The sequence below is a fragment of the Pelophylax lessonae genome (assembly GCF_965119305.1).
Source record: "Pelophylax lessonae genome assembly, chromosome: 6".
NCBI lineage: Eukaryota > Metazoa > Chordata > Amphibia > Anura > Ranidae > Pelophylax > Pelophylax lessonae.
In genome coordinates, this window is record NC_138773.1 from 285,403,675 (window position 1) to 285,429,676 (window position 26,002).

Consider the following 26,002-nt stretch of genomic DNA (forward strand, 5'->3'; position numbering starts at 1 on the left):
TTCTAGAAGTGTCTAACTACTCTCTGAGTTGGCCAAACTCCCGTGCCCCTCCCCTCACTTACCTACATTACATTTTATAAGGCTGCCATGGGAGTAGTGAAGGGGAATAATATAGAGTGAGATGAGAGCACCCAGCAGTAATCTCGGGGCTTATGGATGTTCACATAAGGGAGGCTTTTGCAGGTAAATCACATGCCTAAGGTTGGCCATAGATGAGTCTTTTTTTTTTTTCGTTCAACCCATTGGGTTGATGACTCAATTCCCCAATCTACACACTCAAGTTGGATGAGGGAATCCTCTCCAGTGTGTTATGATGACCAGTAGACTTGCCTGTTGTCTAAATAGAGGCAAAAATCCAACAGGGCAGTTGTAGAGAAGTTGAAAGGTAAATTGACTTCTCTACAACTGTCCTGCCTATATATGAATTGAAATTCGACCATGACCCTGCTAAATCAGGAAAAGTTCGAACCATGTATGGCCAGCTTAAAATGTGTTAAACGTATATATATTATCCTATATAAATATTGTTGTTGCAATCAGTGTTTGGCGACAGGGTCTCTTGAATATTCGCTGAGCTTAGAAATTCAGTGTGAACACAGATTCACCTTTTTCCCTAAACCAAGTAAACATTTGCCTTCCAAACTGATCACTTTGCTAAGTGAACAGTCTGTACTCCTTTAAAAACCCATCCCATTGAATTAGGACACAAGAAAATTGGAGGCATCTGACTGTAGCATGTTTCCAAAATTATATTTAAAGAAGCCATAACAAGGCACTATAATTAAAGCATTTTTTTTTAAAGGGTGGATCCACATTCAGTTAAAGGCAACTTCAAGCTATAACAGCTAGTCGTTCATTGATATTCAACTCTGTCCTCTTGTTTTTTACATTTTTTGTTTCTTGCTGATGCCACATTGAGATTGAGTTAATAAGGACATGGAGGTTGTTCACTTAGCTTAGTGAATGAGATGAAGCTCTTGTTTTCTTTTTTAATTTCTCTTGTACATTATTGGGTTTTTATAGCCAACTCAACATCACCTCATTCACTGAACTAAGTAAACATGTTCTACTCCTTTAGTAAATCAACATCATTGTGTCAAATATTTAATACTAACTGTTAAAATTTAAAAAAAATCCACTGGAATTTAGAGGTTATACTGTGATTCCTGCTGTCACTGACCATTAACCCTTTACCAGCAGCTTCTGCCAGACCCTTTCAAGGGTTCTTGATGTCAGAGGCAGGATCCTGATCATGTGATTGCTGTGATTGTCAGTTACAATAGTCATGTGATCGAGTCCTACTGGCTCCCAATGGTAAGCAATGACTGGAAGCTGTCAATGATCGCTTAGGCACACTGCTTATGACGCCAAGTAAGTGTCCTTCTAACACAATGCTTGTCACTGGCCATGAAACCCTTACCAACAGCCCTCACTGGCCCTTTCCAGGGTTCCTGAGGACGTGAGCTCCCAATCATGCGATTGCTGCAATTGGCTGTCACATCGGTCACTTGATTGAGTCCTACCGGTTCCCAGTGGTATGCGGTGGCTTGAACCTGTCAGTGATAGCTCAGGCCCAGTTTTGGAACCCCCGAGTGCGTGCTCTTCCAACACAATGCTTCCAGCTGTCACTGACCCTCAACCCCTTACCAGCAGCCCTAGCCGGCCCTTTATGGGGTTCCTGATGCCTTGGTTAAAATAGGTGGGCTCCAAATTATGTGATTGCTGTGACTGGCTGTCATAGTGGTCATGTGACCACTACTGGCTCCCATTGGTAAGTGGTGACTGGAAACTGTTGGTGATAGCTCACCCACAATGCAGGGGGCACAGAGCAAGCACGCTCCCAGCGCAGATCAGCGTCCCTGGCTATACTCATATATTTAGCAGCAGGACATTAAGCCCACCCCCCATGCTGTTCCATGCAGCATGGCCAGCAACAAGAAGTTAATAAACATTTTATTAGAGGCTTATGCAATACAGAAGGATAAGGGGAAGAGTGACATAAAATATGCATTAGCTAATAATAACAACCAATCAGATTTCCGTTTACCGTAGTCTCCCTGTGAAAAATATGTTGTGAATATACCGCTCGACCCTTGCTACATTCTAAAACAGAGGAAAACAAGCAGAAATCTTACTGGTCGCCACTGCCAATACAGACCATTTTTCTTTCTTTGGCTTTTGCAGAACATTAATGACAGAAATATGCTTATTTACAACTGGGAGTATATCTATAAATGACTCAATTACCCACCCGTCAGTTCCTATAGAGCTGCTTTTATTGTAGTGTATGGAATCCATATGAAAGCTGGGTCTCCGAGGGATTAGACCAGACTTGGGATCGTTGCCATATGGAGTTTGCTGCAGCACACAAGATGAGCAAATCCGTATTGTCAGTATTATAACATAAATGGGACATATTGTTGCTGCGATGAGTATTGTTAACCCGTGAATGTCAAGCGCAGAAATATTTGTCACAGGCGGCAACAGTAAAAATACTTTTACAACCACATCAACAATTGAAAGGAGAATTAATAATGCATAGCGGTAGCCTGGAGATGGAGCGAATCAGTTTCCGAATCAGGTTGTGAACCAGTTTCTGTACCTTCAATGTAAACCCAATCACTAAAATCTCATATAAGCTTCCAAATGTTAATGTCATTTTAAAAGTATTTACAAATCTCTTTAAATCTGCAGCTTTCATTTAAATAATACCTGGTAATCTTTCTATGAAGGTTCTTCTATGGGTGTTTCCTGTTATGGGTTGACAGCGCTCGGCCCCTATTTTCCAATTGCTCTCCTGTGTTGTTACCCTGTCACATGCACATCTGGTGAAGACTATGTGTTTGATTTACTAAAGGCAAAAAGATTGTTCACTTTGCAAGGGAAGTTGCACTTTGCAAGAGACTTTGCCCTAGAGCTTAGTGATTGTAGTGAAGTTTCACTTTGCAAAGAATACCCAATCATGTGCAAGGAAATTTAAAAAAAAAAAATTTTGCTTGCACATGGTTTTATGATGGAAGTCAGCAGAGCTTCGCCTTATTTACTAATCTCTGGGACAAATTCCCTTGCCAAGTGCAACTTCCCTTGCAGAGTGAACATCCAATTTGCTTTTAGTAAATCAGCCCCTATAAAAGGTGGTGCAATCAGTGGACAGGTTGTGCCTTTGTCACCATCAGGAAACCAATCCAGAGCAATGACATGCAGCCACTGATTCAGCACATGCCTGTAGACAGGAAGTAGATGCAAAAAGGTTGAATGAGATGAGCAATACTGAGATACAAAAAGAATGTAAGAAAATGAGTGTATTTCTAAAAGAAAAAAGCATGGCAGCTGTTTATAATACGAAACGAAATGAAATGTTATCCAGTTGGGGTTTAGATCTGCATTAACTTTTTTCTCTGCTTGCCTCGTTGGTAACCATTCATTAATTCTGGAAAGATACAAGTGCAATGTCACCAAAGTCAAACACTCCTGTGTGTTTCTCACTGCCTTATAAGTGGCTCACTATGGAAGTTGATCCTAATCACATATTTTAAAGGCCATAAACGGGCAGATCTCTCAATGACAATGGCCAACAATTTTACTTGATTGCTTGCTTAGCTGCTAGTTGCAACCTTTTAATCTTGATGCCCCGGACTGAAAGCAGGGAGCCAGGAATTCCCATTTCTGTAGGAATAAGGCTGGGTTCACACTTGTGCGATCAAAGACATCGCATGTGGTTTGCACCGCATTGCTGTGCAGATCACATGCAATGTCTGTGCGATGCGAATTAAACTGTATGGCTGAAATGGCATCGCAGTCGCACCAAAATGGCGCAGGACCCTTTTTCTGGTCCGCACTTTAATCAGATTGCATGGGTGTTCACACCTATGCAATCCGATTCCTGCACCATTTCACACTTCGCAGTGTGATCTGGGAAATGATCTAGGGTGTTATTACCTTTACATTGACACCCACAGCAGTTCGCAGATTTCAGTGTGACTCGCTGGCAACTCAGGCGCGATGCAGCAACCTGCACAGGAATCGTGTGGGTTCCTGCTTCGCACAAGTGTGAACTCAGCCTAGGGGGATGATTCCTGGCCAATCAGAGATTTTCCAGCACTCTGGTAAGTCTCCCAGTAATTAGAACTTCCAATGTGCCAAACAGCTGCTTCGATGTTAGCCTCCAAAAGGGCGAAACGCGTCTGGGGAGTTCTCTAAAGGCAGAGAATAAGAGCTGAAGCCATCTTTTACCCATCTTATTCACAATTCACATTTATGCAACAGGGATTCAGTGTCTGTGTACAAACGAACACCATTTTGTTAAAGTCTACTGGAGCTGCAAGTGTTGCTTGCAAATATAGCTCCAGGAATTGTCGGTAAAGACCTGCCCTTGCTTAATGATACAAATGTGTAATATATCACAGCAAAAGTAATAAAGAATAATCTTTCATAAAAAAAACCCCAGGGGGGGCAGTTTCAATCGATAAACAATAGTTTTCATGAAAAAAGGTTGATCATTCCTGGTGGGAAGTCCAATTTGATTAGGCAAAATCAATGACTACCTGTGTTTTGATGGATAGATTTTTAATTTAACCACTCAAATAATTTGAGTGATCATTTGGTAAAACTAAAAGGTGTTTGGCCTGGATTAGTTTGACTCTTTAATTCTACCTTCCAAACAAGATGTGTGCCCTATCACGTGCTCCATTTTCAATTCAAACAGCAAAAGTCAGACTGGCGCTCCCAATCCCTAGTATGTTTTTCCCAACAGCCTGCAAGGCGACGCATTGATGTGAACAAGTCTTTTTGAATACATTAAATGCTCTCTTGTCCATGCCTTTGCTGTGTTTAAAAATGTATCAAACTGCTAGAAAAAGTGTCTGGTGCGTAGAAGTCCTTATTAAAGCTGCCCCAGTATCTTGAGCCAAAAGAGGTGTTCACTTAACCACTGAGCCTCTAATACCTCCACATTTCCTTTTCTGATGAAGACACAAAAGAACAATAGCCTGAGAACCGTCTTCATTTTGCACCAAGGACCTCTTGTATTTTCAAGTACATAGGCTGTCGTTTTGTGTTTTCACGTATGTTCACGGATCACACGTATAGGTTTTTTTTTTTTCCCTATCTTAGTCACAGTTCTCTAGCACATTAGCTGAATAAAGTTCCCTAGCTGGGGGATTATTATAAGGTGTCACCAGTGCCAGACTTTGCATGCTATGATGTACAAGTTGTGACTAGCCGAAAGCTTCCTTTAGGCTGAGGGTCAGATTAACCTAACACCTCCTTTTAAACACTTCATAAAACTCATTTCAGAATGAAGACCGTTCAGCGGAAATATGCAAAGCACACAGTGCCACAGCCTCGAATAATCTTGTCAACTGAAAATGAGTTAGGGGAGATAAAGCCTCAATCCTGTTTAGCTTTTTTACAACAAAAAAAAAAACTCTTTTCTAATCATCTCTTGAAATTGTTCGGTCAAGTATATGTAGTAGGCCATTGCAGTGCAACATGGAGGTACCGTTGTTTTGCATTGGCCGTCTTGACACAAATGCTAAAATCTCAGACCTAGTGCTAAACATCGCTTTAGATCAGGGATCCTCAAACTACGGCCCTCCAGCTGTTGCGGAACTACACATCCCATGAGGCATTGCAAAACTCTGACATTCACAGACATGACTAGGCATGATGGGAATTGTAGTTCCTGAACACCTGGAGGGCCATAGTTTGAAGACCCCTGATACGAAAAAAAGTGCAAGATTGAAGTCTGACTGGTTATCTCAGACAGTTCCTACCTACGATAATTTTATATATGAAGCCTAGTAGAAATGATATGTATTAGGTTTCGCCCAGTTCAACCAGTTAGATCAACATGTAGTGTATATAGCATATTTGGCTCCCAGAGCAGATAGTTTTGACCACTCTCCTGCTCTATAAAAAAAATGTTTCAGTAACAATCATGAAATCAAAGAGATGATAATAACAATAACCAGAAAAGAAGCACCAATGGTGAAAATTGCAGTGGCCCTGACATTAGTGGTCATTGGAAAACTGTCTCCTTATATTGGTAGTCGGAGTAATGGTCCTATACATTGAGGGCCTTTATATTAATGGATATCGGGAGAAGGACAGTTGACCAGTGGTCAAAATTGCCCCCCTTACACACATTTAAAAAGATAATTGATATCAGTGGTTACTGGAGTTAGAAAATCTTCATTGCTCAAGGAACCCCCTAGCAACCTTTGACTGAGCCCCTGGGTTTCATAGAATTCTGGTTGAAAAATCCCAAATTAACTGTTCAACTTTTAGACTGTACCAAAAAAAAAAAAAAAAAAAAAGCTAAAATATTATTGATGTGAATAACAACCTGAATAACTCCTTAATTCAAATCCTACAGAGCTTACTATGATATTTATTCTTGTTTTATAGCTTTTTTTGTTCTTTTTTTCAGATGATATGAAAGGGGACTATGATTGTATGGGACCTGAAGCCACTCACATAACCACTATCAATAACGGTACAGGTAATGATTGATATATTTCCTCGATCCATCAATTATAGTAATCGTTTGTTTTGTCATACCCATGTCCTAAACATATCTCCCAAAATGTAACATTAGGATTTTAAGTTTCACTCCCTGCCCAAATTCTGCATCTATCCAATAAACTTCAAAACTAAGTAATACCATACTGCTTCCTCCTAAGCTAAAACCCTTTTGGTGTCTCCCAACAAAATAAAAATAATTGGTAGCAAATATTTAAAATTTTATAATGGCAATATGGTAGTTTTTTTTTCTTGTTTTAATCTTAGTTTTTTATTTTTTGTAACATTCTACGCAACCAACTTTATGGTTTTCACCCTAATAAATATTTATATGACGGGTAGCCATAAGAAAGACACATGGTTCTATATGTGAATGCTGTGCGGTGCTTTCCTTACCCTCCAATAAGATTGTTTGTTCAACTAGCAATTACCCAATATTGTCAAGTTAAGAGTCCACTTGTAAGCTGTTAAGAATTGGAATGGGGTCAGAGGTTCTAGGCAACTTTAACAGCTCACTCTCTTTACCATGGGTCACAGAATGCCAGTTCTAGAGGACATCATTGTTGAGCATTAGTTGTGTTTATTTACGTAAGTGTATCCTACTTGACTGTTAGCGAGTAACATTCTGCCCAGAGGGCACGTTTTTTCAACACTGAGTGTAATAATGGCTGACATTTCTTTAATCTTACAAAATAAAGTGGATTCCAATCCCCTGTTCAGATTTTGAACTCCACGCTGCTTGCAAATGCACAATTTCCGATTACTGTCATTTTTTTCGTCCCCCACTTTTCTTAGATTGATAGCTAAAGAGACAGAGTTGATTTTTCTTGACAACTTTTTGCTCTTTCTTGTTCCACAGTAAAGAACACAAATTGCACTTCGGAATTTGAAGACTATTTTACCAATAGGAAGATGGATAACAGCGATGGGCATGGCGTTAGCATAGCAGAGTACTTACACCGCAGTGACACGGCCATCATTTACCCAGAAGCCCCAGAGGAGCTGTGCCGCCTCGGAACACCAGAAGCCAACGGACAGGAGGAGAATGGTGAGGCTATGATTCATTTTTAGATACTACAAGGAGGACCCATTGCAGCTGTTGCAATTATAAATGCACTCTGTGCTGGGGTGTTTACCTTAAAATTTCAGGAACAGCTGCACGGGCCTGGAATTCCATGAGCCGAACATTCAATAAGCTCATGATGTCCTGTTTGCGAGTTCCTGACATTTTTCACTGTACTCAAAAGACAAGAATTGCTGAACAACCAGGATCTGAGGATGGATTGAACACAACTAGCGTTAAAATTAAAAGCAAGCAAGTGTTCTAGGTAATTCTCAACATAAATTATAGGAGAACAGGAGGCCTCGGAACAGATGGATGTAACAATGACAAGATTCATCCAACTAATTGTTGTTGGGTTAAAGAAGAATTCCAGGTCTAAAAGACATTTCTCCCTGCAGTACTAAAAGGGAAATGAGTAGACATGTTGCTTCCAAGAAACATAAAAGCACTCACACCACCTCCTTGAATTGGAAATAAATTATTAAAGTATATCTAAAGTAGGGAATGGTCAGATCCCTTGTTAGTTTCTGTGTCCCATTGGGAAGACTTCCCTTTATTTCCTGCTCTAGAGACACACCGGGAAGTCAGGATAACTCTTCAAAGTGATGATAAAATCCATTGTAGAGATTTTTCACTAGAAGTATTGTCCCCAATGGTATGTTACACCTCATCTCCTGCCGATCACTTTCTAGCCCAGTGACAATGGCCACCAGGAAAAATTAGAGAGGGTATCCCATTAGATTCCCATTAAATTAGATATCCCATTAAATTATAGAGGCTCCCCAGAGGAGCCATATATAGCTGAACATATATAGCTGAACATATGTTTTAACTCCTTCCCACTCCATAAATAACAAAAAAATATATACTTTAATCAAAATTAAACTGGAAGTACCCATTAGAGTGCTTATCAACAGCCTGGAACTTTTTGTATTATCTCTTAGTCCCGGTTCACACTACCGCGACTTGTCAGCCTGGTCCATTCTGTGCTACGGGAACCGTTCTAATAGGATTGACTCAAGTCGCTCCGACTTAGAATATACTTCCTGTACTACTTCGGGGCGACATCGGAGCGACTTGCATTGACTTCCATTATGTGAAGTCCGTGCAAGTCGCGCCGAAGTCGCGGTGCACGCGACTTCACAGGTTGCCCCCGAAGTCGGATCGCCATAGTGTGAACCGACACTTAGTATTATCAATTTTAAATCTAGTTACCTATTACTGATTCAACTGCCTGCCCAATAACATGCAGAAACAAGGATCAAAATTATGAAACTATCCTTTTGTACAACAATGAACATTGAACTAATGATTACTGAAAGGCTCTCGAATATAATAGATAAGGAAAGCAGAAAAACTTGTTTACACCATTATCTTCTGTACATTCCTGAGATGCAAATTGGTTAGATGCAAGGTCCATAATTAATTTTCTGTTACAGTATGAAATGATAGGTGCATGGGGGGGGGGGGGATGAACAACAGTTTAAAATGACGATACGACATTACAGCAGATTGCATTGACTCCAAACATACCATCCTGGGCAGGAAGCCCATTAGCTGCCATTGATTTGCTGACCTTTTGCCCCGTGTCTTTTTCTCTTCTATCTCCACTCTAGACCTGCCACCTGGAACACCAGATGCTTTTGCCCAGCTGCTAACCTGTCCCTATTGCGACCGGGGCTACAAGCGGTTGACGTCACTCAAGGAGCACATCAAGTACCGCCACGAGAAGAACGAAGAGAACTTCTCTTGCCCTCTTTGCAGTTATACATTTGCCTATCGCACGCAACTTGAGCGGCATATGTTGACGCACAAGCCAGGGAGAGATCAGGTGGGGGGGACTGACTTTTAGTGATTCTCTCTTTAATAACCCCTTAGAGAAACTATATTGCTTTGATTGGCAATCATTATTAATTTTTCATGGCATTTTGAAGATGCAGATCTTTTAATGGTAATAGCTTTAATTGAGGTCTAAATGATTTTTTGATGGTCTCTTCTAATATGATTTAATAGTCTTATGTTCACGATCGAATGAGTGTGTTAATTTCTAATTTAGAAATTTTACTTGCACTTTAACTTCACTTTGGTTTAACGTTTTTAATGCTGCTCGAAAGGTGAAGGAAACATTGGTATTTTAATTAACGAGTTCTAAAAGAAATTACTGTCACATCGATTTTTTTCTTTTTTTTTTTTTTTTTGGCGTCGTTATAGCACAACGCTATAAAACTGGCCTCATTTTAAAATGGATATCATATTTTTAGATTAAAAATTGCTGAAAAAAATGTTAATGGGCCTTAAATTTTATCACTTAAAATATTAAGTGACTGTGCCAATGCAGCTGTGCTCCACATAGATTCACTTGTGTCATCACTGCTGGAAGAGAATGTTGGGATTTTTTTTTTTTTTTGTCTCAGAGATATTTTGCACCTTTTTAGCAGAATTCTAGAATAAATCACATGGCTTATTTAAAGTGTATGTAAACCCTAATAATCAACTTTTTATATTTGTTCCCTTTTGGTTTGTTAAATATATCATTGAAAGTGTTTTGTTATATCTGTTCAAAAGGTGCAAAAAATGCCTGTTGTTCTTGCCAGGAATCTAGTTATCCTTCTGCCTAGGTTACCTCTGTAAACGACAGACCTTCTCCCCACTATGTTATTGAGATGATGAGGGGGAGAAGTTTTGCAGTCCTAATACACCCTCCTGTATAAAGGGGACAACGCTGTTTAATAGATAGAAAACAGTGAGTGTCTGTTGTCATTTAAGACAGGAAGTGGGTTACTGGCAGGATCACAAGGAGCAAATAAAGGGAATTAAAATCCTGAATAAAAGAAAACGAATGCAACCACCACATCTGAGGACTGGTGAGCTGCAATATAATACATTATATTTTTGTTTTTAATTCAGATACACTTTGGGGAACATTCACTAAAACTTGTGCACACAGAATCTGGTGCAGCTGTGCATAGTAACCAATCAGCTTCTAACTTCAGCTTGTTAAATTAAGCTTTGACAATAAGCCCCCATTCACATCGGAGCGACTTGACATGTCAAATCGCATGCCAAATCGCAGCCTATTGCCAGAAACGGCATGGTCGGATTTCCAAAAATAGTTTCTGCACAACTTTTAACAACTTTTGGGGCGATTTCAATAGACAGTGCACAGATGTCTTTCAAATCGCCCTCAAACTCGCAATGAAATGCGGGTTTGAAATTGTGTGAGTTCAGCTGAAGCTAACTTAAACGAATGCCTCGTACACACGCGTCAATAATTGGCAGGGAATTTTCGGCCAACGTCCGATCGGCCGATTTTCGGCTTGTTAGTATGATGCTTTCGACAACCGACTCCGACTTTTCGGCCGAAAAAAATTTGGTGTGCATGCTATAACATTTTTGTTGGCCGTCAACACAACGGCCGATTTTCCGTCAGTCAGTACAGATTTCAGCAGACAAAAATCTGATGAGCAAGACTGGGCATGCTCAGAGAAGAAAAAACACACGGAAAGTAAACCAGCACATGACATCACTTCTGAAGTAGATTTTTGTTGGCCAAGAAAAACCGCGCGCAGTCTAGGCACATTCCAACCAACAAAACACCACTCTGGACAAAAGACGACCGATCGGTCGGCCGATAATCGTTGCGTGTGTACGAGGCATTAGAAGCTGATTGGTTACTATGCACAGGTGCACCAGATTCTTCAGGCACCAGTTTTAGTAAATCACTCCCTTTAAGTGCAATCTCTCAGACTCTGGTTTGGTAAAAATTCCCACTCTAGTTGCAGTTCTTATCTATGGCAAGCTGCTTTCCCCGTGTAGCTGGACTTTAATGGGCAATTTTATTAGCACAGGATTAATATACTTCAATGTGGATGAGAGCAGAAGCAACAAGTAGAGACTGATCAGGAGTCAAACTATAATTAAAGCCAGGAAGCAGGACACCAAATGGTGTATCAAAAACACGATCTAAGGGCTAAGCCAAGACAAGGCAGGTTAAAGACAGACAGAGAAGGTTCGAGGTCAATGAGTCTGGGTTAGAAACAGCAAAGCAGTCCACAAGCACACCCTAGAGGCAAAAAGTAAATTCTATCATGGGCACTGACAAAAAGAGGCTTCATTTTAAACGGACAAGAATCACTCACCAGCGTTACTATTCGTGGTAATAATTACAGCATGTACAAAGCAAACTTGATGCAAGCTTGAATGTTCACTGTTTGGAAGACTTGCTCACATTCCTGGTCAAACCATAAATGTCTCATGCATATTCATGAGCTAGCATGCGAGGTCCACTGTAAGCAGAAGACCTGACAAGTGCAAAGAGCAATAGTAGCCTATTACACAACAGCTTTTAAAATCTTTGAAGCAAATCAGATGTTGCCTTTCCTTTTGTAAAAGAGCAAAGGCAATATCTACTCACAGTAGTCAATGAGACCACAGCTTAGGAATCAAACAGGGACTGACTTTTGTAGACCACCTTAGACAAATGACAGCTGGAATCTCATTGGGGTTAATTTTCTAAAACTGGAGAGTGCAAAATCTGGTGCAGGTGTGCATAGTAGCCAATCGGCTTCTAACTTCAGCTTGTTGAATTAAAGGAGTTGTAAAGTCAGAAGGTTTTTTATCTTAATGCATTCTATGCATTATGATTAAAAACCTTCAGTGTGCAGCAGCCCCCCTAATACTTACCTGAGCCCATCTTGATCCAGCAAAGTTTCATGAGAGTCTCGGCTGCCCTGGACTCTCCCTATTCATTGGCTCCCGCTGCTGTCAATCAAAGTCAGTTAACCAATAAGGAGAGAGATGGGGCAGGGCCAGACCATGGCTCCGTGTCTGAATGGACACAACGAGCAGCACTTGGCTCGGGTGCCTCCATAGCAAGCTGCTTGCTATAGGGGCACTCAGCAGGAGGGAGGGGCCAGGAGTGCTGGCGAGGGACCCAAGAGGTGGACGATTTGGACTGCTCTGTGTAAAACCATTACACAGAGCAGGTAAGTATATCATGTATAAAATTAGATTTTAGTATCACTTTAACCACTTCAATACCGGGCAATTTTCCCCCTTCCCGCCCAGGCCAATTTATAGCTTTTAGCGCTGTTGCATTTTGAATGACAATTGCGCGGTCATGCAACACTGTACCTTAACCAAATTTATGTCATTTTTTTCCCACAAATAGAGCTTTATTTTGGTGGTATTTGATCACCGCAAGGTTTTTTCTTTTTTGCTAAACAAATAAAAAAAGACCGAAGAGAAGTTTTTTTGTTTATGTTATAACATTTTGTAAATAGATATGTTTTTTTCTGCACTGATGAGCACTGATGAGGCCGCACTGACAGACACTGATGAGGAGGCACTGATGGGGTGGCACTAATATGCGGCACTGATATGCAGCATTGGTGGGCACTGATAGGCAGCATTGATGGGCACTGATAGGCGGCATTGATGGGCACTGATAGGCAGAACCGATGGGCGGCACTGATGGGCACTGATAGGCGGCACTGGTGGGCAATAATGGGCACTGGTGGGCAGCACTGAGAGATGGCAATGATGGGCACTGGTGAGCAGCACTGATGGGGGGGGAACTGGCAGGAAGCACTGATGGGGAAGGCACTGGCAGGCTCACTGAGCCCTGATTGCCAGATCAGGTGGCCATGGTGGGCATCCCTGGTGGCTTTAGTGGCACTCCTCCCCAAGGGTCTGCACTGGTAATCAATGCTCTGATTACCAGTGCAGACCCCCCCTGTCAGGAGAGCCACAGATTGGCTCTCCTCTACTCCTGCCTGTGAGGCACGAACTGAGGAAAGCCAATCAACGGCTCTTCCTATTTACTATGTGACCAGCTGTGATTGGACACAGCTGGTCACATGGTAAAGAGCCTACGTGAGTAGGCTCTTTACCGAGATCGGAGATGCGGTGTGTCAGAGTGACGGCATGTCAGGATAATACAACCACCTTCCCACCGTCAATTCCCTATAGGGCAGGCGGGAAGTAGTTAAGCTTTAACAAAAAAAAAGCTAATTTGTTCCTATGCAGAGTTGCACTGTCCAGTTTTAGTAAATCAACCCCATTGGCTTCTCTAAAGAACTCCATTTAAAACATCATTAAAAAATAATATTGTATAACATTTTATCAAAATTTGTATTTTTAAAAAAAAAAGCTCTACAGAACTTTGGGTAACTTTATGTTCAGTATTAATACAGATTTTATTCAGTCCCGCCATAAAAAATAAATTTAGCCCATATAACATAAATGCCCAAAAGCATTCAAAAATGCCCATCAGTGCCACTGCTGAGCCTTTAACATGTACACGTCGATGCACTTGCTTGTGTTGGCGCGTTCCGACTACAAGCTTTGGTGTTGAAAAGTCCCCTCATTTGCTCGTGGCATTTACAATTAGTAAATTAAAATGATTGTATCATATTAACAGTGGCACAACTAAAGTTTATAGTGGTCCTCGGAGGGCTGTGGGGGGAGTCCGAGCAGCTGTTGCTGTTTGTTTATGCAACTCAGCAACATATGAGCCCTGGTCCCTCAGTGGAGATCGACGGGTTGGGCTAAGGCTTGATCTTTGAAGGTTGCTAGTGTTTGAACAAACCTCCCTGTATCCTGTGTACACCATCTGTCTCACCAGGAATGTGGGAAGGCTCAGTACACCCCAGCAGTTGTCATGCCGCTTCTGTGCTCACTGTCTTTTTTGTGTGTGTAAAAAGCTTTTGTGTCCTACTGCTTGAAGCTGGCTGACATACCTTGAGCATCGCCACACTGCTATTTCCACATCCTCTGTCGCAACCCACATAAACCTCACCTGCTGTAACAAACATATACCTGGCTTCTTCTTTTCACACAACGGTCAGATATTTTATTAGAAGGGAACTGCAAATTGACCTTCTGACAAAGAATCAAAGAGCGGTCTTGCTTGATGCCCAAAGGTCCATTTTATTTTTTTTGTCCTTTATTATGGGCAGTAAAAGATGTTCCTCTTTTCTAGATAACCATTTTCTGCCTGATTTTACAATGTAGCACTAAAAAAAACAAAATAATTTTGTGATTAACACAAAAAAAAAAAATGGCAGTCCATAATATTTCCTGTGATTTACTATGACCAGTACATTAAATATTTTGTGTACTGTAGAGAAAATGTGTAGGGTACCCTTCTTTCTTTCTTGCATAGTTTTAACTACTGTAAAAAAAGTTAAAATTAAGCTTTTTTTTTAAAAAACAAAACAAAAAACAAAAAAACTTTGTGTTTATTTCAAATAAGAATGTAGGCAACATTAGGGGTGGCCGCAACATGAAACTTTTTGTTTTATTTGTGTTTAGGCTCCATGCACACTAGCATTTTTTTTTTTAAGCTAGAAGCTGTTGGTTTGATTTTTGTACTTGTAACTTAATTTACAATAAAAATTTTACAAAAAAAAAAAAACAATTTTACAATAAAAAATTTTACAAGAAAAAAAAAGAAAAAAAAAAGAAGCTGTTATTAGCATTTTATTTATTTTTTTTGCTCGGATAAATAGTGTTATCCTTTGTGTCCATGCACACTACTTTAGACTATAAGCGTTTTTTAAACTTCAGAGTCTAGAAGCACAAAAAAATTGTTTTTGTAGTGTTTCTTGGAGCGTTTTTCCTGCAGAAAGGCTTCTAAATGCTGCTAAACGCTCTTGAATGCCCCCAAACTCTACTAAAAGCGTTTTTTGAGCTTTTTTTCTCTTTTTTTTTCTAATTTTTTTTAAAGGGACTGCAAAAATGCTAATAAAACACTAACGCTCCTAAACGCTATTTTACATGCTCCTAAAATAATACTACAAAAAGCCATTGCCGGCGTTTTTTTTATCCAGCGTTTTTCCCATTTTTTTTTGTTTTTAGCTTAAAAACAATGCTAGTGTGCATGGAGCCCTCAATGTGTTTTATATAGAAGGTGTATTGTATCAAATCACATGAATTGTCAAATAGGTGTTCAAAATTAATCTTGTTTCCTTTTTTTTTTCATACAGCATCAAATGTTGACCCAGGGAGCTAGCAATCGCAAGTTTAAATGCACAGAGTGTGGCAAAGCCTTCAAATATAAGCACCATTTAAAAGAACACCTCCGGATACACAGCGGTGAGTAACTGAATGGTTGCAGATCTGATCTGGGTTTGATATAGGTAATGGGATGTAGACAATGTTAATCCTAATATTTATTCAAGCAAAAGTATTTATTTTTCTAAATTTAGTTGCAGGTAACTAATAATCTGTAAATAGGGAGTATATTGTAACTGAAAGACCTATCATTGGAAATGTCTTATTTAAAATGTGGCAAGACAGAAACACTCAGGGGCATATTTATAAATCAGTGAATGTGACATTCTCCAAACATTCACAGGTGGTTCACTATTCATGGTCATTTCTGAAATTTGAAACATGGGAAGATTTACCTGCAGCGAATATTTGGTAAAAATGGCACATTCACTAAAAAATGCTCTCAAATTTAAATAATTACTGAAGGAGGTTCTTAAGTTTTACGTATGAACTATTATCATCATTCAACAATATTTTCTAATAAGGTTAAGACGATTCTTTTGTGAAAATATGAATATAATTTATTGTGTTTTAGACAAACTGATGATAGAACAGAGTCATTTATTAAACAATTGTATGAAAAGAAAATTGAAAAAAAAGTTCCCTGCAAAAGACAATTCTTAATACTTACCTCTCCGGAAGTCTTATCTTTGCTCTCCTACAGAGCCATGTCCTTCTGGGGGTGTCAGATACTTATGTGCACTATGGTTCCATCTGCCAGCCCCAATGTCACTATAGGACACAGTAGTTATGTAAGGACCAACAGATGGAAGTAAAGGCAGTTGGGGACCCAGCATCTGACAAACCCAGATGTGTTTGGAATACTGAAGGTACTTCAACTAGTGGTTGTAACGCTTACACAGAGTGAAGATTGAGGTCGATTTACTAAAGGCAAATAGTCTGTGCACTTTGCAAAGTGCAGTTACGCTCTGAAAGAGCAGTTGCTTCAGAGATAAGTAAATGGGGTAAATATTCACTTTGCATAGAACACCCAATCACATGCAAGGAAAATTTAAAAAAAAAAACAGCATTTTTGCTTGCACATGATTGGATGATGGAAGTCAGCAGAGCATCCGCTCATTTACTAAGCTCTGCAGTAACTGCTCTTGCAAAGTGCAACTGCACTTTGCAAAGTGAACAGTCTATTTGCCTTTAGTAAATTAACTCCATTGTGTCTGCTGGAGAGGTAATTATTAGGATTTTTCTTTTAGAGGGAGCTTCTTTTTCAAATATTTTAATAACGACGCAGTCTCTTTAAGCAGAAAGCCAGAAATAGCTATGATTTAGCCCTTTGGAAGCCACTCATACTATTTTTCACTTCTTCCCCCCACAGGAGAGAAGCCATACGAATGCCCAAATTGCAAGAAACGCTTCTCCCATTCGGGTTCCTACAGTTCCCACATTAGCAGCAAGAAATGCATTGGCCTGATATCTGTGAACGGGAGAATGAGAAACAACATGAAGACAGGTTCATCTCCAAACTCTGTGTCTTCATCTCCCACCAATTCAGCCATAACTCAGCTCCGGCACAAACTGGAGAATGGGAAACCACTTGGCTTGACGGAAGCTTCGGGCCTACTTAAGATCAAAACAGAATCACTAGATTACAATGACTATAAACTTCTTCTGGCAGCCTCACACGGGTTTAATGGTCCTAATCCATTCATGAATGGTGGTCTTGGAGCTACCAGTCCGTTGGGAATTCACTCCTCAGCTCAGAGCCCAATGCAGCACTTAGGTGTAGGGATGGAGGCGTCATTACTTGGGTACTCAAACTTAAGCAGCAATTTGAGTGAAGTGCAGAAGGTCCTGGAAATTGTGGACAACACAGTTTCAAGGCAGAAGATGGAATGCAAGTCTGAAGAGATTGCAAAGTTGAAGGGGTACCACATGAAGGAAACTGGACCTCAAAGAGAGGAACAAGATGTGACGTCTCCTGGCGTCCAGCAAGTGGGTCTTCCAGTTGTAAGTCATAATGGTGCCACTAAAAGTATTATTGACTATACGTTAGAGAAAGTAAATGAAGCCAAAGCCTGTTTACAGAGCTTGACTACAGATTCAAGAAGACAGTTTAGCAATATTAAGAAAGAGAAGTTACGTACCTTGATAGACCTCGTAAGTGAAGAGAAGATGCTAGAGAGCCATAATATAGCCACTCCATTTTCTTGCCAGTTTTGTAAAGAAAGTTTTAACGGTCCCATTCCTTTGCACCAACATGAAAGATACTTGTGTAAAATGAACGAAGAAATTAAGGCAGTCCTCCAACCCAGTGAAAACCTTATTCTCAATAAACAGGGCATGTTTGCTGAGAAACAAGCACTTCTGCTGTCATCAGTATTTTCCGAGAAAGAAATGACTAGCCCTATCAACCCTTACAAGGACCACATGTCTGTACTTAAAGCGTATTACGCTATGAATATGGAACCTAACTCAGATGAACTACTGAAAATTTCCATAGCTGTTGGCCTTCCTCAGGAATTTGTGAAGGAATGGTTTGAGCAAAGAAAAATCTATCCATATGCAACTTCCAGGTCACCATCTTTGGAAAGGACCAGTGGGGAGGTGGCACCAATAACCACCACTCCCACGAAAGACTCTGCATCAGCTAGATCTCCGGTAAAACCTGTGGATTCTATCACTTCGCCATCTATAGCAGAACTTCATAACCGGGTATCAAATTGTGATACGCCTCTCAGGCTAACAAAACCTAGTCATTTTACTGGTCTGAAGCCAGTTATTGATAAATTGGACCACTCCAGGAGCAATACTCCATCTCCTTTAAATCTTTCTTCCACATCTTCTAAAAACTCCCACAGTAGTTCTTACACTCCAAACAGTTTTTCCTCGGAAGAGCTTCAAGCTGAGCCTTTGGACTTATCTGTACCGAGACAAATGAAGGAAATAAAAAGTATTATAGCCACAAAGAACAAAACCAAACCTAATAATGTCAATATTGACCACAACAATGTTCCTTTGCCCTCTGAGACTGTAGAAGAGCCACTGAATTTAACGTACATTAAGAAGGAATTTTGCAATTCCAATAATCTGGACAAAAGCACTAACCCGCTATTTGGCTTGAGTCCATTTAGTGGAAAACATTTGTATACTGCGCTTCCACCGCAGAGCGCTTTTCCACCAGGCACTTTTATGCCTCCAGTGCAGGCGAGTATCCCGGGACTTCGACCATATCCAGGACTTGATCAGATGAGCTTCCTACCACATATGGCCTATACATACCCAACTGGGGCAGCTACATTTGCAGATATGCAGCAGAGGAGAAAATACCAGCGGAAACAGGGATTTCAGGTAACGAATGATGAATGTTAGCTATGTTTTTTTTATGGAGACACAATAAAACCATCATGTTACAATGACACCGCCAAGTGTCATTGTAACATTTTTATTGATAAAAGTCCAAGTGCTGGTATACATTTTTTCTGTGATTTAGAATTTCAGTCTACTGTTGGTCATTGTGGTATTGTTCTGTATCCCTAAGGGTCAAAGAGCTTCATGTATAATAAAAAATGAAAGAAAACTTTCTTAGTCACTCATAGCAACTAATCAGATTTGTGTTCCATTTTCTGAAAAAATTTGTTTGGTATGAGAACACAATTCAACTTCCAGATACATTTATTCATAGTGCTCAGATTGTCATTGTTCTGGAGGTCACGCTTTGTTTAGTATTGTTTTTTAGCCCCACTGTTATTGTGCCCTTGCTTTACATCTACAAATGTCAGTGTGAAAGACAAAACCAGAAAAATTCCCAGCTCAATTCACCAACCAGTCTGCTTACCAACCGAATTTACCTGTCTAACAGTATGCGTAAAAACAGGGGTTTAGTTAGCACACATTTGCAAACGCATGCGTAAGCTGCATAGCCACTTCACGGCACCCTGTATTACCGGCAGTCCTAACTCCTGTAAATCTGGTTCTGGTTTTGTTTTGCATGCGTTGCCCTTCCATGTGCTCCTTTCTGTGAAGGCCAGTTACAGGTGGGGGCAGAGGCCATTTTATTGGTTATAAAAATGTCAGTGTGGACACCTAGAGTCCATGTGTCAATAATGTGGCCAATGTAGTATTAAAGTACCCCGCAAGTGGAGTTCCATATTAGTTTGCATTGAACAAAAGCTTAGTAGGTGCACCCTTCTAATTCATTAAAGTGGTGTAATTTCTTTATTTGATTTTTATCTATCTGCATTTTTTCAGTAGGTAAAAACTATTTAGCTATGAAATGGTGCATGAGTTTAGTACAAGTTACTCATATATTGTGTATATTTCCTTCCTTTTTCTTGTATGATAAATGGTTACTCACCTACCACCAACCCTTTTCCTTAATTCAAGGGATTTTCAGTAGAGTTAATCTTTTTAAGTTATTCTCATGGGTGTTTGTAAAGAACAGTTGGATGTAGGGTGAGATAGAACAGTATGAAACATATAAGGCAGCTGTGACTCTTGAGCTTTGTTCAGCAGCTAGATGAACACAGCTCATACTGTAATCCACTGTTTGCTAACCCCTCAAATTCTCCAGAACCCCAACAGGTCATATATTGTATTTACACAATGTTGTTCAAGTGATAAAGGCTTGGACTTGACATTTTAAAAATCATACCTGTTTTGCCCAAAATGAGTTGGCAAACACTATTGTAACCATGATAGGAAAATGATGATGGAACATTGGTTTTAAAACTTAGATTACCATATTCTCTTTGCAGTTACTTCTACAACCATTGTCCCATCAATAAAGCTCCACTGTGAGTTCATACTGGTAGTTTATGTACTTCTGATCATGAAGGAAGATTGTGCAATGGTTGCATTATTAACAAATGGCAGTAACTAGTCTTCAGTTGCCCTTTAAGCTGGCACAATGCTGGTAAGCTAGGCAATAAATTACTGAAAGTTTATATCACAAAAGAGATCAACCACTTTAAAATATTACTATACATGTTTTTTCTTAGTTTTGAATAGAATGCTGTGTTTTAATGCTATTGGGGGTTTTGGTAATGAGATCGTTCTCTCACTTTCTGTTCTGGGAACAATCCTTTACCAGACAGGAAGTGAGAGAAAATCTGCAACAGGCAAAGTTTCTATTATTTCCTTACCTTGCCTGGTAAACACTATTAGTTATTTTCCATTCCACCCAGCGGGTAAGTTCCGGTCAGAGCCACTATACTAACTATGCAAAGTTAGTATAGTGATCTCCCCCGCTGATCTATTGTGTTCTGACAAGGGGACGGCCTCCCCGGCTTCCTGCCATTGGCTGAGAGCACTGAGCATGTCAGACAGAAACTGGCTTCTGTTGGACAGCCTGACATACACACGGACCGAATATCGGCCACTTGTTCTTTGTTTCTTCAAATGTCTCCCAGCATTCAGTCTGTGTGTACCCAGCTTTACTGTTGCTGAGAGATTTCCCATCACTTCCTGTCCTAGGGACAACCTTTTTTTACCAGACAGAAAGTGAAAAAATATCTCCAATGGAGCTTCAGACAGCAATAAAACCTAACAACAGTTGTAACCTTCCCAATACTTTTCTTAACTACCAAAAAAAAAAGTTTTGGTAATGCAGTTTAATTTGTCAAAGTCTCTAAAATAAGACCCTTTGTCTTAGGGTTGTGATGTTTAGATCCCTTTAGATGATGTTGGACAATACCGATACTACACATTTGAAACACATTTTCAACATTAACATCTTCTCAAGTATTTTCTACTATGGAAGGGCACCAAAAGGTATCACTAAGCACTGAAGAGTTTTAATCACACAGTAGCATGAGAATAACTCCTTGTTAACAAATACCTAATCTGCATATCACTGGAAACAACTGCAAAAGAGGAAATAACCAGCTATTGAATAGTCTCATGCTATTGAGTGATTCAAAAATGCTCAGTGTTGTTCAGCCCTAAGCTTAGTTTCACCAAAATCTATAACATATGCATTATTAAAGTGAAAAAAAAAGAATATCTCAGAAAGTTTTATGGTGACTTGTTCTAGATCTTAAATTAAACTGATGTCCGAAAACGCTACGCAAGCCAGCGTAATCTGGTCTCAATTAATTATCGGTAAACCAAGCCCGTACAACACGAAGGCAGGAGACAGCTCTTTGTAGTCAGGACCAAAATAAATCTAAATACACTGAATGATTTAGAATCCACTTTCATCATTGTCTAACGCTGAAGGCATGTGGACGCAAAGCATTGATAAAATATTCCCCATTTTAAATTACAAAATTAAATAGCATGCTTAAGGCCTTTTGTCAGCAGACATAAACTTAAATGGATTGTATAATAACATCTTGCATCTGATCATAAAATTCAATTATACAGTATTATTTATTTATTTTTTTTCCTTAAAAAAGCGGAAAAAAATGGAAACAAATTCCCTCCTTCGAAAATAGTGTTTATTGTCTGATAAAAATGAATACACTTGAATTTGAATAAAACAATATTTTTAATGAGGGCACGGAGATTTTTATTAGTTTTATCAGCGCGTCGATGCTTAACAAGGCACTGACGTTAATTTGTTATATTACAGGGTGAAATGCTTGACGGGGTTCCCGATTACATGTCAGGCCTGGATGATATGACGGATTCTGACTCCTGCCTGAGTCGGAAAAAAATTAAGAAGACGGAAAGTGGCATGTATGCCTGCGATTTATGTGACAAGACATTCCAGAAAAGTAGCTCCCTCCTGAGACACAAATATGAACATACAGGTAAACGGATACACCTTTGTAGCTGTTCTATCACAAGCCAAATCATACATCTGTTCACCTGATCCAACAAGTGCCCATGAGTAGCCCAGTTTGAACATCTTGATCTGATTCAGTGGAGTTTATTTACTAAAGGAGTAAAGAATGTTCCTTTAACTTAGAGAATCCCGTTGAAGCTGTAAAGAATACCCATAAATTAAAAAAAAAAGAAAACAGGATTTGTAATTGACTTTGATTGCAGTGAACCCGTCTTTACCTTTTTTCCTAAGCTCACTTTGAAAGGTGAACACTTTTAGTAAATCTTCCCTATTGGTGGAACCTGCACAGATATAAGGTTATGATAATTGCATCAAAGTTGGGTTATTAGAGCATTTCTGCTTGCCCAGGAATCAGATTAGGATGTCAAAAGTGTGCTGGCCATTGACATTCTCAAGTTTTCACCCAACAAGATACATCCTAATTCAAGTTGACCGATCTCCAGGATTTCATGAGCTAGGGCAAAGCGTCAGGTCTCAAAATCTTATCCAAATGTTTTTGTTTCTCCTGAAATAAGTCAGCACCAGAAGGTGTCTGCCGGTATTCTGCCTTATTTTGAGTTCTGATCACATAAACATGTGCACTAAGTTGACTTGAAGGTGCATGACAATGCACATAGCAGTGAACACAGTTATCCTCCATTTGTCATCTTCCTGCACATCTGATCTTCCTGTAGTATCAATGGCCATCTTGACAATGTTCAATAAACTTCTAATTTGGATTTTCCTATCTTTCTATTTATGTTTGTGACTTCTGATACAAATGGCCGATGATATCTATGGGTATATTTTCTAAATAAGAGTCATGTGATCAACTACAACGTAATAGGCAGTTATCGAACCGTCAATTCACCCTTCCCCCAAGGTAAAGCAATAGAGCATAATTTTAAAATAGTATTCATTATCCGTTATGTTACATTATATATCATGTTATGGCATTTTTCAAAGCTGATGCTCACCACCCTCGACATCGCTGATGTTTCTGAAAAAATATTTATTTTTATTGTCCAAGAACAACCAATCATATTCAAATCGAAAGCAGAAAATGCCAGTTTTGGAATAGTTGGAGTTAAATCTTGTTGGTTGGTATGGAGTAGGGAGAGGTTAAGGTTTGGGTCGAACTCATATTTGGTCAATGGCATTGTCTGGATCTAGCCATGTGGCCTTATTAGGTCAATGATGTCGTCAGCATTCTGGCCCTTTTGCCACATGTGGCTGCATGGTGGGCTATTCCACAACCCTAAGGGGATTGGGATGTTGGGCTGCTGTCATATGGCAGTTTCCCACGAACCCTAGCTCATCCTTAGTATAGGGAGATACAGACTCACTCACTACTTATTCCGGTCACCATCACAAATGAAGCTTTTTATCTGTGAACATTGCAATGGATAACTGTACACAAGCCACCTTGGAAACAGTAAAAAAGATTCATTCACTAAGCTATAATGATCGTTATGTGACATAATAACAATTTTTTCAGTTTCTTTCAGCCAATGAGTGCTGGAAAGTATAGTCACATGACTGCAAATAAAGTTTGTTATGTTAGATAACACATGTGTTATAACTCAGTGATTTGAATCCTTTTATCTGAGACTGGCCAACTGAGCGCAGTGTATACGTCAACAGCTTGTAGAGTCATAATGGAACAAGATGGGAAACAGATTATACTATTTTACTATTACTATTTCCCGAACTGATGATCTCGCTGCATTGCCTTATAATTCTAAATCTGTCAAAATATGGAGCCCCTGAAATAAACCTAAGAATCCCATTTAACGTATCTATCTACATAGCATGGATTGATCATAACAATCTATTGTGCTGCTTATGGCAGGCCCTTGTTTGAAACTGTTACATGATTAATGGTTATTGACCTTAAGAGGTTCTGCAGCAGCTGCAGATATTGTTGTACAATACCCCTTTTTTGCTGCCGGTATCCGATCCTCCCCTACAATTAAAATGACAAGAGCCCCCCACTGCCACCCCTGCCAGGCCTGTCCCCAATGTTTGCATTCCTCACCGCTGTCATTCTCATTCTGGTGCTGACGCAGCAGGTGTATATAGCCTTGAGTAGCACACCAGCCACGGCTGGTATTTGCATTCTTTTTGCTCACTTTGAGGCCGATTCATGGAAATTCAAATCATTTAAAAGTCATGATGCGCTCGTCTCATTATAGTGGTTTCGTATGAGGCGGTTATCAGTTTAGCTCTTTAATGCACATCTTAAAAGTCGTGAAAAATTCCTTCATGCCGGTACGCATTCCTTTATTTAAAGGAAAGTTTTTTTTTACTCTCCATTAAGCAATTCAAATTTATATTACTAGTGCAGATGGTCAACTGTAAGAATAGAATTTTTCATTAGGCTCCTATCAGAGTAGCCCCTAACACCAACAACTATTACTTCTTTATTTAATGTGGAGCTGTGCTTTGCCCATGCAGAACAAAGCAACTGATCTACCAAAATGCCAACACCCTTATCTACGTTATGACCCCAATACGCCTTTTTAAATCTTCCAGCATGATGCCTAATGCCAAGAAAACCTTGACATTGCAGAAGAGAACTAGGAATAAGCACCTGTGCACATCCCTGGTTCTCAGACACAACTGTCAAATTAGTCATAAGAATAACTGACACTCTGAATGCAATTTGAGCATCAGGGCCTCAAAGACATCTGGTCACTTTCTCTTGCTCCGTCACCACTATGTTCTCATCAGTACAGGAGAGGAATCCCTGGGTAAGCTTCAGGTCAATCTGAGAGGGGCCTTCAATGAGCTAAGGACTTCCAAGCAAATTGAGTATATGCAGGCAAAGGGCTACATATAGAGTATTAAAAGGAGAGTGGATACCATTGCAGGGTAAATTAAATAGATTGCCTGCCGACCCACCAAAATTAAGGTGGTGTTCCTGGAACCTAGAAACTATATAAAGGCTAAGATGATTTGATCTCAAGTAGAGCTAAGAACAAACCACAGAATTAAAAAACTCAATTTTATTGATAAGTAAAAATTCTGTACATATTAAACCAAAACCTTCACCATGCACCAATAAAAAAACAAATGACGAGGTTGTCAAGCAATACAGATGGTAGTAGCAATATAATTTATGTGGAGACAAGCAATAGCTCATTGGATGGAAATGTCCACAAAGGGATGCATATATTTTTAGCAGAGTTGGTCTACGGAGGTATGGACTCACTGTGTGCCCATCACACTTTTCTAACAGGTCTGTGCAATACTTAATTTAAATATCCTTAAAATTTTCATGTTGCATATATGATTTGGGTGAAACTAAGAATAGAGCTTCCTTAACACTTCTGAACAGGGTTTAACTTGCTGCACTGAAGCAGCATCTGGTCCTATCCACTTGCATTTAAGCACTGTTGGAATCCTTTGCATACACAGCAAGTATCCTTTCATAGACTAAACCCCTAACCACATCCAGTAGAGCCAGCAGCATCCATTCAGTATATAATGAATGACATTTTCAGGATACTATCAGGGAGCCTTAAGAAACACCTATGTAGACAAGCTGTAAATCTGGCTGTAGCTGCGCATTTCCGTGCAGCAATTATAGCTTCAAGCATGATATAGTATTATCAGTACTAGAAAGTACACAAATA

General features: G+C 39.7%; 1 protein-coding gene across 3 annotated transcripts in view; it reads left to right on the forward strand.

Annotated features, from left to right (window-relative positions):
• The window catches only part of ZEB2 (zinc finger E-box binding homeobox 2), a 193,073-nt gene that overhangs the window by 163,805 nt on the left and 3,266 nt on the right, over positions 1-26,002 (forward strand). For all 3 annotated transcript variants that reach the window (XM_082262159.1, XM_082262158.1, XM_082262160.1), the window contains 6 exons: positions 6,431-6,502; positions 7,382-7,570; positions 9,202-9,416; positions 15,574-15,682; positions 16,974-18,946; positions 22,170-22,350. In XM_082262159.1, coding sequence (XP_082118285.1) covers positions 6,431-6,502; positions 7,382-7,570; positions 9,202-9,416; positions 15,574-15,682; positions 16,974-18,946; positions 22,170-22,350 — 2,739 coding nt within the window. The remainder of the gene's footprint in view (positions 1-6,430; positions 6,503-7,381; positions 7,571-9,201; positions 9,417-15,573; positions 15,683-16,973; positions 18,947-22,169; positions 22,351-26,002) is intronic.